General features: G+C 38.6%; 1 protein-coding gene across 2 annotated transcripts in view; it reads right to left on the bottom strand.

Moving 5' to 3' along the window:
* Positions 1 to 16,474, bottom strand: part of KCNIP4 (potassium voltage-gated channel interacting protein 4) — a 1,158,426-nt gene that overhangs the window by 15,964 nt on the left and 1,125,988 nt on the right. For both annotated transcript variants that reach the window (XM_030314123.2, XM_030314125.2), the window contains one exon: positions 10,162 to 10,232. In XM_030314123.2, the coding sequence (XP_030169983.1) occupies positions 10,162 to 10,232 (71 nt within the window). The remainder of the gene's footprint in view (positions 1 to 10,161; positions 10,233 to 16,474) is intronic.

Genomic DNA, 16,474 nt, shown 5'->3' with positions numbered 1-16,474 from the left:
CCCTTTCCCTTTGCCCCTCCCCTCCCTCAAAATAAATAAATAAACTTAAAAAAGAAACAGTAACTTTACAGTAGGGAATGACCAGCCCTACTTCAACCAGGTGGTCAAGGTGGAAGTCAACAGCCATAACTCATGTCGATACTAGGCACTCTTGCTTTTACATGATAAAGTATGGCACTTTACTTCTGTGGACTTTTTGCCCAGAACAGACATCCCCAGTCTAATTATGAGAAAAAACATCAAGGAAATCTGATACCCTACAAAACACCCGACGCGTACTCCTCAAAACTGTCAAGATGATCAAAAACAAGAACTGTCTGAGGAATTGTCACATCCAAGAGAAGACTAAGGAGACATAGTGGCTAAATGTAATATGGTATTCTACATAGGATGGTGGAACAAGAAAAGGGCATTAGGTAAAAACTACAGTCATCTGAAGAAAGCATGGACTTTAGTTAATAATGCATCAATATTAGATAATTGTAGCAAGTATACCATTTTAATGTATGACACTAATGATAGGGGAAACTGGGTGTGAGGTATATGAGAACTCTCTGTACTTTCTTTGCAATTTTTCTGTAAATGTAAACTGGTCTAAAATAAGAAAGTTTATTTAAAGAATGAATTTTAAGAACGAGACCTGACCTCTAGTCTGTCAGATAAAGATATTTATTGTATGCATTTCTTGCCTGTCTTATAAGCATCTTCTGTTACCCCAGGTTTCATTAAACATTATAGCCTGTGCTATGAGGGGTTTAAGGGACACGCCCTTGGGGCCCACAGGGAGTGGTAAGCAAATACATGAAGAGCTGGGTACCCCATAGAAAGCCTAGGCAAGACGAAAGGGAAAGAGCAGGCCAGAATGATGGGTGACCAGCAAAAGTTAGGACACATGCAGCCTGGTCACATTCCCTGGGAATCAACAAAAAGGTTGCCGAGGTCAAAGGTGCCCAGGTCAAAGGTATGGATGGACCCTCATAATGAGAATGGTTGGATTTTTTTTATTACTGTGCAATATTGATGTTTATTTTAATCCTTTATATCTTGTAACTTGCATTCTTGCAAGTGCCTGCAAGGTAGACACTACAGAATGAAGGTAAAGGCTCACTGTTATTATCCGGTAACAAAGATTATTGATAAGCCTGTTTATCTTCTGCCTTCTTATTCTTGTCCAAATGTACTATCTCTGTAATAGTCACATGCTTGTCTTAGCCACTTCAGTACACACAAAGATAGTATTCACTGTCAGTCATGTCATCTTTAAATATAAAGAAAAATACCATTCATTGATTGATTTAAATAATTTATTGTCAAGTTAGCTAACATACAGTGTATACAGTGTAGTCTGGCTTTGGGAATAGATTCCCGTGATTCATCCCTTACATACACCCAGTGCTCATCCCAACAAGTGCCCTCCTCAGTGCCCATCACCCATTTTTCCTGCCCCTCCCCCATCAACCCTCAGTTTGTTCTCTGTATTTAAGAGTCTCTTATGGTTTGCCTCCCTGTCTGTAACTCATTTTTCTTTCCTTTCCCCTATGGTCTTCTGTTAAATTTCTCAAGTTCCACATATGGGTGAAAACATATGATATCTGTCTTTGTCTTACTGACTTATTTCATTTAGCAGAAGACCATCCAGTTCCATCCACATTGTTGCCAATGTCAAGATTGCATTCTTTTGTGAAGAAATGGGCAGAAGACACGAATAGACACTTTTCCAAAGAAGACATCTAGATGACTAACGGACACATGAAAAGATGCTCAATATCACTCATCATCAGGGAAATACAAATCAAAACCACACTGAGATACTACCTCGCACCGGTCAGAGTGGCTAAAACTAACAACTCAGGAAAAAACAGATGTTAGCGAGGATATGGAGAAAGGGGAACACTCTTGCACTGTTGGTGGGAATGCAAACTAGTGTAGCCATTATGGAAAATAGTGTGAAGGTTTTTCAAAACGTTAAAAATAGAATTACCATATTACCCAGCAATGGCACTACTAGGAATTTATCCAAAAGATACAAGATTGATGATTTATAGGGTACATGTCCCCCAGTGTTTATAGAAGTGCTGTCAACAATAGCCAAGTTGTGGAAAGAGCCCAAATGCCCATCAACTGATGAATGGATAAAGAAGATGTGGTGTGTACACACACACACACACACACACACACACACACTGGAATGCTACTTGGCAATGAAAAAGAACAGTTGGATTCTATGAAAATGGGAGAGTATAAGCACCATGAGGACAAAAATTCATGTCTTCTGTTCATTGTTGTGTCTCCAGCACCCTGAAGAGTTTTTGGCACATAGTAATTCTCAATAAATATCTGTTAAATGAATAAATGAAATGAGAAAACTTCCGAAGCCACCTTTCCCTCCCCTTCTAATAGCTCCCTGCAATGGGCAATAGACAAGAACAGAATTATGTGTACAGGTTGTGCAAGTGTGTGTGTATGTGTTGAGAGATGAAGGATAAAACCTTAATAAATGTGATGAAATCAGAATTCTATACCTCTTGGTAACACTGCCTACATAATTCTCACTGACATCTGACATCTCAAAAGAGCCTAGCTATTTAATTTTGACAAAATGACTCATCCCAGAGTGAAAGTTTTCCTATAACCATAAGTGATATATTGGGAAAAATATTTTTTTCTCATCACTGTGAATGACAAAGAGATTACTTTTTAGGTTTATAATATCTACAGAAGGTGTCAGTCATATTTTATTCAGTATGAATTGGATTGTCAGTGAATGATATTTTCTTGAAGCTTTGAACTGTATCTCTGATGTCAAATCATCAGTCACCTGCAGGAAGCTATTCCAGAATTGTTCCAAAGGAAACATATCGTTTAACCCAGCCTCAATAATTCAAGTAAACTTGCCATTTGGGGCATGCTCAGAGGATTGCATTGCCCTGATGGTGATAATGTTCGATAGAAGGTAATTATTGAAATGGTGGTAAAGACTCAGGGTTGATTGTGTAGTCAACAATTGTGTCAGTAGTCAATGATTTTTGTGAATGGGATGGATTGACTGGTAATTATAAAAGTTGGTGATAATATTCAGTAATCAGATCATAAAATGCCATCTTAGATGTCATCCAATAGACATTCTGGCTCAGTACCTCAAGAGAAGTAGTCTATTATAATTGTTAAGAATGGGCGTTGGAGAACTATGGCCCAGGAGGTCAAATAGGCTCACCACCTGATTTTGTAAAGTTTTATTGGAACATAGCTATGCCCATTTACGTAGGACTTTTCTATGTCTGCTTTTGTGCTACAACAGCAGACTTGAGTAGATACAATAGAGACTGTATGGCCTGCAAAGCCAAAGTATTTACTATCTGGCCCTTTACAAAGGGCCTGATCCCTGGTTGAAACCATAGGTTTTAGAGACTTAGGCAGATCTGCGGTCCAGTCTAGGTCCTGCCATTTAGGAACTGAATGAATTTGGACAAGTCACTTAACGTCTTTGAGTTTGGGGTTTCTCATCTCTACCATGTGGTCAGTAATACTGGCCCTTTATTTTTCACCTGCAATTCATCTCCTCCCTCCAAAATTTTTTTTTATAAACTAAAAAATAAAAAATATTGTAAAGACAGAGGGAGGTGGTAAATTTTGGTGCCAAAATTCATTTGGTGACAAAACCTGAAGTGAACTGACATAAAACTATTTCTAATCTATTTCTAATTATCTACCTATCATCGAAAAATCTATGTACCCATCACCTAATCAGTCTATATCATATTAATCAGAGGACACTAACAGATATGTCAGTACTTCCAAATCTTAGTGGCTTAACACCTTATCATCTCACTTGTCACTCACACACAGTGAAATAAAGAGGAGAGGGGGCTCTGTTCCATGCAGTCATTCTGAGATCTGAGATCCTTCCCCTTTGTTGCAAAGCCAACTGAAATATGTGACCTCATAGTCCCCACAGATGGGAAAAGAGGAAGGCAGTGTGGTCACTTCCACCCCTATCCCATTGATAAAATCTCAGTCATGGCTCCACCTACTTGGAGGACAGCCTGGGATTGTGGCCTACTGGTGTGATCAGAAGCACATGGACTTTGGTCGTCAGCAGCAGTCTCTGCCATGTTTATAATTTATCATATTTTCGCTGCACAAACATTACACATGTGATTATAGCACCCTGCAGACCCTGCTGGAGACATTAAATAATATGGAACAGTATATGCCTGGCATTACCTGACTAAATCTGAAAGGCTCCAAATGATAAAACTCAGCTGGCTTTGAGGATTTCAGATGACGGACTGGAGATCTACATGACACCTCTCTGCTAGGACAGCATAGTTGCTAAGAGATGCATTCTGGGACCAGACTGCCTTGATTTTGAATCCTGGCTCTCCTACTTTCTAGCTGTGTGACCTTGGGTAGGCTGCTTAACTTCTCTGTTCATCCCTTTCCTCATATGCTAAAAAAGGAGATAATAATAATAATACCTATGAAAATGAAGTTAGTATATGTAATACAGCCAGCACAGTTGCCTGATGTATATAAGCTCAAATGAGTTCTAAGCAAGAGTCAGTTATTATTACTATATGCAGCTATTATTATTGTTAATGCCATTTTTAAATAGTATAGTAACTGACACACCATAAGTGCTTATCATATAATTAGCTGCGGAACGATCTTTCGTAGCATCATGGAAAGAACAACCGTCTACTTTTGATTGAATATGTTCAATGACATGATTATTGTTTAACAAGATGACCAGTGTAATTATTAATTAATTGGCTTTGTTAGAAAAATTTCCTGTGTAATAACGGCTATGGCTAACATCTAATAAATATAGAGCATGAATTTGGTGCCAGGCACTAAGCCAAGCCCTTTACTGACATTATTACTTTTTCATGTTCATACTCCCCTATAAAGTAGCTTTGCTTGCTGGGATTTGACAGAGATGAACACTAAGGCCTACAGAGTTTATTTTACTTATTTATTTTAAAAATATTTATTTATCTTGAAAGAGAGAGGGAGAGAGAGAGAGCACAAGCGGGAAATGGGTAGAGAGAGAGGGAGACAGAGAATCCCGGCTGCACGCTGTCAGCACAGAGCCTGATGATTGGCTCAAACTCACAAACCTTGAGACCATGACCTGAGCTGAAGCCGAGAGTTGGACACGTAACCAACTGAGCCACCCGGTGCCCCAAGGCCCAGAGAGTTTAAACACTCAGCCTGGGATCTGACAGCCACTGAATGGCAAAAAGAGGATTAGACCAATTCACAGCTAGGTCCAGATGCTATCCCCCTCCCACATCTTATTCACTCTGTCCTTTGGGTTTAAGCAAATTCAGGAGAAAACTTCTTTTCTCTTTATTACAGAATCAGAATGGTCTCTGCTATGCCTCCCAGAATGCCACTGCCACTCAAAATACATTCATTGCTGAATCATTTCTGTTGTCTAGAGACTTTCCAGGTAGCTGATCAATTGAAGAAAAATAATTACAATAGCCTGGTGTTAAATTTGATTTTGGTTTAACATTTATTAATTCAGCCATTAGTTTGTTCTTAAAGGAAAAGACATATTACCAACACACTTATAATATATATTCATTACAACTAATTTCCAAATTATAATCAACATTCATCACAATTACCAGCATTTTACATAAATATTATAATAGCAATGTTGTGCACAGTCCCATATCATTAACACCAGACTAAATTTACATGTGAAATTGGATACATCATGCTATAGGTAATTGATTGTACATTTCTGATATGTAAGTAACTTTGAGTAATGAAATCGTTAGTATTTTTTACCCTACTCAGTTTTTGCAAACTCATTTTGATTTCATTAGGTGAGTGGGAGCCATTGCCTTCTATATTATCGCTAAACTAAGGCTGCACCAGAATGAATCTTGGTGAAGTGTCGCAAATGCTAACACGAGATTATCATGGGGTGATCCTAAGCTGCCATCCACGGAAGAAATGTTACAGATGCTGTCCATGACATTGTCACATGTCTCCCACATGCTCAGCTACTGCTGTCTTCTACTCTTCTCCTGGTTGTGATATTTCTTGGTTAAGTTACAGATGACATGTCGAGTTTCCTGGCCCAGGGTCTTCATTCTCGGTGCACTCAGTTTAGCACAAGTACCTGGTATATTTGAGGAGGCACTTTGCTCCCCTGAGAACTCTGCCCCTGGCTCCATTGACTGAGTGCTATCTCTGAAGGTGGTGCTTTCTTCTTTCATCCTGATTCCACAAAGTCCCTGCTCCCAGATAGCTGGCGATGCCCACATTGACTTTCCCCCTTCTAAACATGACAGATTTTGTTGAAATGTAAGTCTACCAATTTTATTTTGGTATCTCTTGAACTCATCTCTTCCTTATCTCCAATGCCTTAATTGTAGTTTGGGCTTACATCAGCTCCAGCCAGGATTCTTGGATTATAGAGCTGTTAAGTGAACTTCTTGTTTCTGGGAACATAGCCCTGATCCCGTAACTTCGCTGCTGAAAATTCCTCAAGGACTCCTCACCTCCCACAAGAGAATCCAGCCTCCTTAGCCTCCTGCCTCTGCCTCCTCATCCAGTTTTCCTTTTTGGGCCTTTTCCTTTGTATTCTAACTTCTAGGTGATTTACAGTTGCTTCCCCTTCATTCCCAGGCCTCTGTCTCTGCCTCTGCCTTACTCCCTGCTTCTTCCCATTCTGAGCCCTTATTCTATTAACCAGCTTGTGCTTGTCCTTTACACCTGATTCATCAAGTCCACAGGCAGGTTTCCTTGACACAGACTTATCAGTACCTTTCCTTGTTGATTTCATTCATCACCTGCTTTCCTTTAACATGGCACTCACTGAAATTTCTGCTCCTATGTAAGATGCACCGCCCTCTACTCCCCAAAAGTGTACCACTCCCAATTCCCTTGTTTCTGTTATATATATTAATGATTTTGCATCTAATTCCAATGTAGGGGTGTGTGTGTGTGTGTGTGTGTAATTTCTCCATACCACCAAACAATTCTTTAACACCAGCTGGGTGTCCTACTACTTAACTCAATTCTGACCCTTTCTACCTGGAGATATAACCAGATCCCACAGGTTAAGGGCTCAGTCCTACAAGACTGACCTCCCCCCAGTTCAGATGCTAAATGCAAGTCCAGGTGTCATCTGTGCTTCTGACTGATGGTGTTTGGAAAAGATAAACAAAACTGACAAACTCATAGCCAGGTTAAGAAAAAAAGAGAAAGACTCAATACAAAAAATCAGAAGTGAAAGGGGAAACATTACAACGAATGCTACAGAAATGAAAAGAATCATAAGAGACTACTATGAACAGTAGACTGGATGGCCTAGAAAAAAATGGATAAGCTCCTAGAAACATACAACTTGCCAAGACTGAATCATAAGAAATAGAAAGTCTGAACAGACCTATAACAAGGAGATTGATCCGTAATCAAAAATCTCTCAACAAAGAAAAACCCAGGACCAGATGGCTAAACTGGTCAATTCTGCCAGACATTTAAAGAACTAATACCAATCCTTTTCAAACTTTCCAAAAAAATTGAAGAGGAAGGAATATTTCCAAACTCATTTATGTGGCCAGCAGTACCCTGGAACCAAAACTGGACAAAGATATCACAAGAAAAGAAAACTACAGGCCAATATTCTTGATAAATATACATGCAAAATCATCAACAAATTCTAGCAAACTGAATCTAACAGCATATTAAAAGGATCATACAACATGTCCAAATAATATTTACCCCTTGGATGGAAAGATGGTTCAACATATAAAAGTCAGTTAATGCGATATAACACAGTAACGGAATAAAAAGGAAAATCGCATGATCATCTCAATAGATGCAGAAAAAGCATCTGACAAATTTTAACCCTCTTTCATCATAAAAAGAAAAAAAAAAAAACCTCTCAATGAACCAGGAATAGAAGGAAAGTATCTCCACATAATAAATAAATGTATGACAAGCCCAGAGCTAACATAACGCTCAATGATGAAAAACTAAAAGCTTTCCTCCTGAGATCAGGAGCAAAGGAAGGATGTCCAATACTGACACTTCTATTCAGTATAGTATTGGAAGCCCTAGCCACAGAAATTAGGCAAGAAAAAGAAATCGGATGACTTGATATTATATAAAGAAAATCCTGAAGATCACACTAAAAAACTTTTAGAACTAATAAATTCAGTAAAGTTGCAAGATACAAAATCACATACAAAAATAAGTTGTGTTTCTATACACCAACAATTTCTGAGGAGGAAATTAGGAACAATCTCATTTATAATAGCATCGAAAAGAATCAAAAGAATATAATAAAAAATAGGAAATAATAGAATAGGCTTAATTTTGTGAAAATATTCATACTACCCAAAGTTATATGCAGATTCAATGCAACACTATCAAAATACCAAGTGGTACTTTTTACAGAAATAGAAATAAACAATTCATATGGGACCACAAAAGACCATAAATATCCAAATCAATACTAAGAAAGAACAGGGCTGGAGGCATCACAATTCCTGATTTCAAAGTATGTTACAAAGTTATACTAATGAAAACAGTATGGTACTGGCACAGAGACAGACATATAGACCAAGGAACAGAATAGGAAGCTTAGAAATACATCCATGGATACACAGTCAACGGATAATTGACAGGGTGCGAAGAATACACAATGGGGAAAGGAAAGCGTAGTTTCTTCAACAAATAGTATTAGGAAAACTGAATATCCACACTGAAAAAAATGAAATTCCATCCTTACCCAATCCTATACACAATTATCAATTCAAAATGGACTGAGGACTTAAACATAAGACCTGAAACCATAAAACCCATAGAAGTAATAAACACAGTGGAAAGACTTCATGATATTGGTCTTGGCAATGATTTCATGACTATGGTTCTAAAAGCACAGGCAAAAAAAGTAAATAAACAAGTGATATGACATCAAACTAAAAGCTTCTGAGCCTCAAAGGAAACAATCAATGGACTGAAAAAGCGACATACACAATGAGAGAAAATATTTGGAAACCATGTATCTGATAAAGGGTTATCTCCAAAATATATAAGAATCTATTCCTTCATCTCAGTACTAAGCATCTAACAACCCAGTAAAAAAAATGGGCTGAAGATTTGAACATACATTTCTCTGAAGATATACAGATGGCCACCAGGTATGTGAAAGAATGCCTACCATCACCAGTCATCAGGGAAATGCGAATAAAAAACACAATGAGATATCACCTCACACCTATCAGGATGGCTATTATCAAACAAATGAAAGACAAGAGGTGTTGATGAGGATGTGGAGAAATCGGAACACTTACACACTCTTGGTGGGAATGCACAGCTGCGAAGCCACTATATGGAAACCAGTATGGTGATTCCTCAAAAAATTAAAAATATAAATGCCATGCGATCCCACTTCTGGGTATTTACCCAAAAGTATTGAAATCAAGATCTTGAAGAGATACTAGAGTCCCATGTTCACTGTGGTTCTATTCACGATAGCCAAGATGTGAAGCAACATACATGTCCATAGATGAATGAATAGATAAAGAAAATGTGGTTTATACATGCAATGAAATGTATTATCCTTAAAAAGAAAAAAAGTCTGTAGTATGCAACAACATAGATGAAACTGGGGTCATGCTGAGTGAAAGAAGCCATCACAGAAAGACAAATATTATATGAATCCACTTATATGAGGTATCTAAAATAGTCAAATTCATAGAATGGAAGAGTGGAATGGTGGTTGCCAGGGACTAGGACAGGGGGAAATGGGGAGTTACTTGCTGACTGACATAAAGTTTCGGTTAAGCAAAATGAATAAGTTCTAGAGATCTGCTGTACAACATTGTACCTATAGTCAACAATAATGTAATATACTCTTAAAATTTTGTTCAGAGGATAGATCTCATGCTCAATATTTTATAATAATAATAATAAATAGAAGTCTCAAAAAGCAAAAAAAGTTATTAAACCACCAAATTCAAAATTTCCCAGGAAATAAGACCAAATTTCTTTCAGTGTGTCTAAAGTCAAATCATATACATATATAAACATATATATATTCATATATACATTATATATATACACACATATATATATGTGTGTGTGTGTGTGTGTGTGTGTGTATATATATACATAAATTCTAAGACTTACCTCAAAACTCACAGCTCCATTGTGGTCCGTATCAAATGCATTAAACAGAAAATGCGCGTATGTTGTAGAGTCTGAAATGTTGAAAAGGGAGTATCGTTAATGCAGCAAGCACTTCAATATCCTACAGAAGACTGGCCTAGCATGCCCAAGGCTCCTTCTATTTGGAAAAATTTGCTCTGTCTCCTCTACTTGTGCTTTCTTCCCAGCTGCCCACCTTCTTCCAGTAGCGGATTGTGATTTGAGATTCATGGGAGTCAGCTCTCCACAACCCAGGGCATTGATGATACACATTCTCTGCAAGTTTCTGGCTGGAAATGCTCTGAACACATGGGAGTCTTGGGTGTATTCCCGGCACTAAGATGAGTAGGTGGTGTGAGGGCGAAGGGAGATGCGTCTGAAAATTGTTAAGTGCTCGTCAGAGGCTACGTCTACAGTAAAATAATAAAGATACTAATAGTGAGACGCACGTGAGTTGGTATTTTTAGTGTTGTTATTGTGAATGTGTTCATCAGTTTTACAACTCAGATAAAGACGGGGACTCAGGTTGAGAAACTCGCCTAACGTCACACAGTCGATTAAGGAGAAACGTGAGACACAACTGAGTCCTTCTGACTGGAAAATCAGGCTAACCCATGGCCAGTGAAGTGGCCTGATGAACCGGGCAGTTTCTGTGGCCATCGTGGGAGTGAATGGTTCTGAGGGTCCCTGGGCCCTGGGTGGGATTCACGGCTCTGGGACAGTCAGTCCCCGCAGCACCTCACAAGGCTGCCTGACAACTCTGAAGTACTCTGAAATCCAACGTTTCCACTTAGCTTGCTTTTACTGGGTTTTCCCTCTAATTTTTCCTTCTTTCCCTTCTACTTTTTCTCTGTTGTCTCCCTTCAGAGCTTTCTGCTTTTCATGGTAAAATTATATTTTTTCTTACTGTTTTCTTTTCTTAGTGCAGTTTTAATTTTTCAGTGCTTCTGTGTTTGACCCTTGATCAAATTTACTTGATTATTTTAAATGTTTCATCTCATGGTTTTAGCTTTTCCCTTAACCTTTTTTATATTAAAAAAAAAGTTGTAACCTTTAAGCTCATTGGCTCTAGCTTTTTTATCTTCTGTTTAAAATCTCCACTCTTTCTATTTTATAACTTCTAACCTTTATTTTTACTGGGCTTGAACAAAACTTCTATTCACCTTTTCCTTTATAAATTGCTTTTCTAAAAGCAGGTCTCAAGCACCCATGGCCCACTTATGGATGGTTTATCGTGAATGCTTCACCCAGCGGTAAATGCTATGGAAGCTCCTATCTTTCATAAGGTAGACGGTACACTGCCTCAGTTTCTCAAAATGATGGTGGCGTTTTCTTTTGCCTCTTACCTTTAAACACAATACGAAAAACCACTTATTTTAGAACATATGAATCATCAACACAGTTTTCTATGAACTAAGCCAGGACCAAAAATTGGTTCTAAATAGTATGTCCCATCATTGTATCTCGAGTGGATGTTCACATAGTATTGATGAGTTGCAGAAAGAAATCCTTTTGAATATGGATTATAACCAAAGGTTTGGTTCTAATCAATTTAGTGCCATTGCTAGGAAGTTCCATGATAGAGTTATCAAGAACTGACAGCCCATTTTTTATTTACAAAGTTGTTTCGTTCTCCACGGTTCTTTGACACAGACTTCTTGAACTATTTAGTGTCCTATGGTGACATAAGTTGACAGGTTGTGTGTTAAACTTACTTTCGGGGGAGAGAGAAAGAGGTTCTGTATATTTTATAACGAGCTTCATTAAGCAGGTCTCCTGGTATCCTGTTTAGACAATCAGGGTAAATGCCTTTACCTTAGCAAGCAGAAGTCAACATGAATAATGGTTCAAAACAAACGATGTTGGCAATTTTTTTTTAATTAAAAAAAGAAGCTATCGTGAATGTACAATTATTAGCCTTCTTCTTAAATGGGGTCACTCTAGCTTTAAAGCCTGACATATGGGACATATAGTCTCGAGGTTTGCTCTGATGTGGTACAGAGGACTCCTCGTTCCTCTAAATGAACTTTGGCTGGTTTTCCAGCTCAGATATACCATGCAGACAGCAGTCATTACTACCGTAGTGAAGTCAGAGTGAAGTCAGGTTTGAATTTCAGGTCTCCCAAATATTAACCGCACGGCTTTGGGAAAGTTGTTTAACCTCTCTGGGACTCAGGGTCCTCATCTACAGAATAACCACACCAGTATGTACTTCATAGAGCCATCATAAAAAGATTAAATGAGATACCACATGCAAAGTGCTTACAATCGTCCCAGGCACATAATAAATGTTCAATAAATAGTATCTGTTATAATTATCCTTTCAAAGCCACCTGAAAGAAATATGAGTAATTTTTTTACAGATATAGTACATTTCCACCTGAAGAAGTTCTTGTGTTCTTGTGAAATCTCTACTGCGTGTCTAGGTGACTGACATTCTAATCTGATGCAACTTCACACTCTATAAAGACCAATAGAAGCAAGTGTGTCATGAAGGGCGTTGCAGCTTCTGATGGAGTTTGGATTTTTTCTGACAGGCATTTGGCGATTGTGAAAGTTTCTGAAGAAGGGGAGTGATGTTCTGAGCTTTGACTAGACAAGAGGAAGGATCTGAGGCACTGGGAGCATCTGGCTGGGCACAGAGGTGGATGAATGAAGAAAAGGGACGCTGTCCACAAAAACTTCTATGTCAACTTTCATCTTATTTTTTTTTAAGATTTAAAAAAAATGTTCTTTTTTTTTTTTTTTTTTACTTTATTTTGAAAGACAGCGTGCAAGCAGGGGAAGGCAGAGAGAAAGGAGAGAGAAAGGGAGAGAGAAAATCCCATGCAGGCTCTGTGCTGTCAGTGCAGAGCCCCACACGGGGCCTGATCCCACGAACATTGAGATTATGACCTGAACCGAAATCAAAAGTCAGACACTTAACTGACTGAGCCACTCAGTTGCCCCTTATTGTTCTTTTTGGGTAAATATTTCCTAAGATGGTGAATAACTGACATCCTCGATTCTAGATTTCAGTGCAATTTGGGACTCAAAAGATATAACATTGATCTCTCTTCTCTCCACATGACCTGATGGGCTTTCTTTGGTCACGTTTCCTTACTGATAACAAAAAAACAGTTACTGAGTTTGACACGTTGAGAATGTCTCAGTTTCTTTACAATCTTACTGGTGAAGTTGAAAAAATGCGGAAATTTTATAGTTGGGGGACAAAATTTAGGGATGCTTAGGATAGGAAGGTATCCTGGATTCTATGTAGTTATCTACATTTAACAAAGGTGGAAAATAGGAACGGGTACCGTTAGTAACTTAGCTACGGTCACCTAGTTAGTTAATGCTAGAGTTGGTAATGACATCAAGACATTCCAACACGAATTCTGAGAAACAAAGGATGTTAGGAAGAATAAAGGATGCTAGAAAGAAAACTGAAGACTCCTTTGTTCCACATTTTATAGATGTCTTAAAAGTATTGTTCTACAATTTACAGAGGAACAACCTGAGGCCCAGAGAAAGACACCATTTGAGTCATATGCTTTGGTGGTGACTCAGTCTATCCACAAACCCAGGACTCAACTTAGTCTAGTGAATTTAACCCAACTATTTCCAGACCACACCGATAATACCAACTAACCCCTTGATTAAAAAAGCCATCAATGCACATACATTTCAGAGAATTTGAACAAATGCAGTTGGTTATCATGTTCCAGGTCTGTGGATTGAAATCAATCTGGTTGATTTTCTTCTTCCTACTATAAATCGCTACTCCCACTTGAATTCAAGCATAAGGTACAGAATTAGTTTAATGCATTTGAATACATGATTCATGCACTGTTACTGAGGTAAGGCAGCTTCGTATACATGAATAGTAGTTTCTGTTTAATAAGGCCTCTGTAAATCACCCTGAAAATTCTTAGAAATATTGTCCCAGGTACAAGAAGGATATGCAGTGAGTGGTGCTATTAAAAAAAATCTTTATACCTCTTGACCCCATCTAAGTGCCTCAAGAGCCTTGTATACAGTGACTGCTCAATAAGTGTTTATTGGCTGAAGTCTTCAGACTGGAACTAATTCATCTGCTCCTTCTATAGCTATCAGGTGCCGGTATAGGCAGAGTAAGTGCAAAATCTCCACTACATGAGGAGGAGTAGCCCAGGAAACTGAACTTTTCACGAGCTTTTAGAATGCTCCGTGAGCTGAGAGATTCCCAAAACTTCCACTGTACATGGAGTCAAAAAGGCATTGCTGTAACAAGACCAGTGACAGCTCCAACCAGCCATTCGTTTCCTCTCAGCTTGGTTTATAGGGGGCCCACTTTATTCCCCACAAACAAGCGGCTTCCGTTCAGGTCAGTTGTGCCGACATCCAGAACCAGAACACCACACCAGTTGTGCTTGGAAAGCCATCTGGCTAAGCAGTAGAGAAAACTGGGAGCCTGACACAATACAAATTGTAGCAGGTTCTGTGGATAAGACAAAGTATTTTCCTGGAGGAAACGGTGAGACGTTGTGATTTATGGACCCATCATTGTTAGCGCTCATAAGGAGAAACCTGCTGCTTTTAGACCAAAATACATGGCTCTATAGAACCGTGAGCATGGCCATAACATGAAATTGTCTGCCATCAGAGATTATGTTCTTCCTCGGGACATTTCCCTTTTTCTAGCCGCGCTGCAAGATACAATTTGCATTGCGGTGTTAATTTCCTAGATTGTAAGTCATGATTCTTCAAGATGTGTCACTTCCTTCAGTAATGGCTGGTACTTTTAGATTTATCCATTCAATTAACATGAATAATCAAAGAATTTTTAAGAAAGCAAAAGTGATTTTTCCTCAAATCCCTTTAGATTTGGTAAGAAGAATCATTTGCAAAGGATTGTGCTTAAGTAGATGTTCTCCAATGCCAAAATGCTATTTTTCAAATAAGATAAATTTTTAATGTGGAACTCTATCCTATTTGTAGCATGTAATAACTTTCATTTGAGATAATAAAAAGTAAAGAATTCCTTTTGTGCTTGGTGCTTTGATATTACTGTTCATCAATATGCGGACAGACACTTAGATATAATGTAAACATGATTTTTCTTCAAAAACTCCATGGTTTTTAAATAACTTAGAAATATGTTAATGAGATGATATTCCGAGTTCTTTGTTAATGCAGACAATGGGTCCATTGCAATCTAGGCATCCAGCCCCATGACCAATAGCTGTCTGTGGGTTGTTACTAATGAGAAGGGGTAAGGGGACTGGTCCCGATGAGAGATCCAAATTCATGTAAAAACAGGTCACCTTGTGTTTTCTCAGAATTCTAATTTAATTCTTTTTAAAGGGCCATCTTAAATGAAAATGTCTATTTTGACAATTCATGCGTAAAATTGTTTTTAACCCCCTAAAATATCGAAAACCAAAAGAGAATCTAATTTGTGTCTGAAAAGAGCTAATATTTAAGTGTTCTATACTTTCAAAATGCCTTTTGCAAGTATTCTTCCGTTGTCCCGTTACAGCCACCATTTGAGATGCACGTCATTCATTCATTCATTCATGCATCATTCATGCAATCATCCCTGCACGTTTTCTCTTATTTATACTATATGTGTCAAGGGTGATTACTTGTCAGTCACTGTCCCACCACCCATGGATATGGCAGCAAATAAAACACAAAACCCTTTGGTCCCTCTTACTAGTGGGGAAAGAGACAATAAACAACAACAAAAATAGGTAAAATATGTATTATTAGGTGTTCTTGAGTGCTAAAGAGAAACATAAAGCCAGCGTGGAGAGAATTTAAGGGGCTGTGGTTTATGATAGGGTGGCTAGGGAAAGTCTTGCTGAGAAGGTTGCATTTGATTTTTTTTTAATGTTTTTTTTCTTTTTTTTTGAGAGAGAGAGAGAGAGAGAGGGAGACAGGCAGACAGACAGAGTGTGAGCAGGGGAGGGGCACAGACAGAGGGAGACACAGAATCTGAAGCAGGCTCCGGGCTCCGAGCTGTCAGCACAGAGCCCCACCTGGGGCTTGAAGTCCTGAACCCAGAGATCATGACCTGAGCCAAAGTCGGATGCTTAACCAACTGAGCCACCCAGGCGCCCCAAGAAGGTTGCATTTGAATAAGACCTGAGCCAAAGTCGGATGCTTAACCAACTGAGCTACCCAGGCACCCCAAGAAGATTGCATTTGAATAAAAGCAAAGGTGGTGGGACATTGAGATGGAAAAATAATCCCAGGCAGAGGGACTAACAAATTCAAAACCCCTGAGGCAGCAGCATGACTGGTGTGTGGCGGGGACAGCAAGGAAGCCAGT

The sequence above is a fragment of the Lynx canadensis genome, chromosome B1, assembly GCF_007474595.2.
Source record: "Lynx canadensis isolate LIC74 chromosome B1, mLynCan4.pri.v2, whole genome shotgun sequence".
In the NCBI taxonomy this organism is placed as follows: Eukaryota; Metazoa; Chordata; class Mammalia; order Carnivora; family Felidae; genus Lynx; species Lynx canadensis.
The sequence above is the reverse complement of the archived record's forward strand: the minus strand, read 5'-3'. Positions and strand labels throughout refer to the sequence as shown.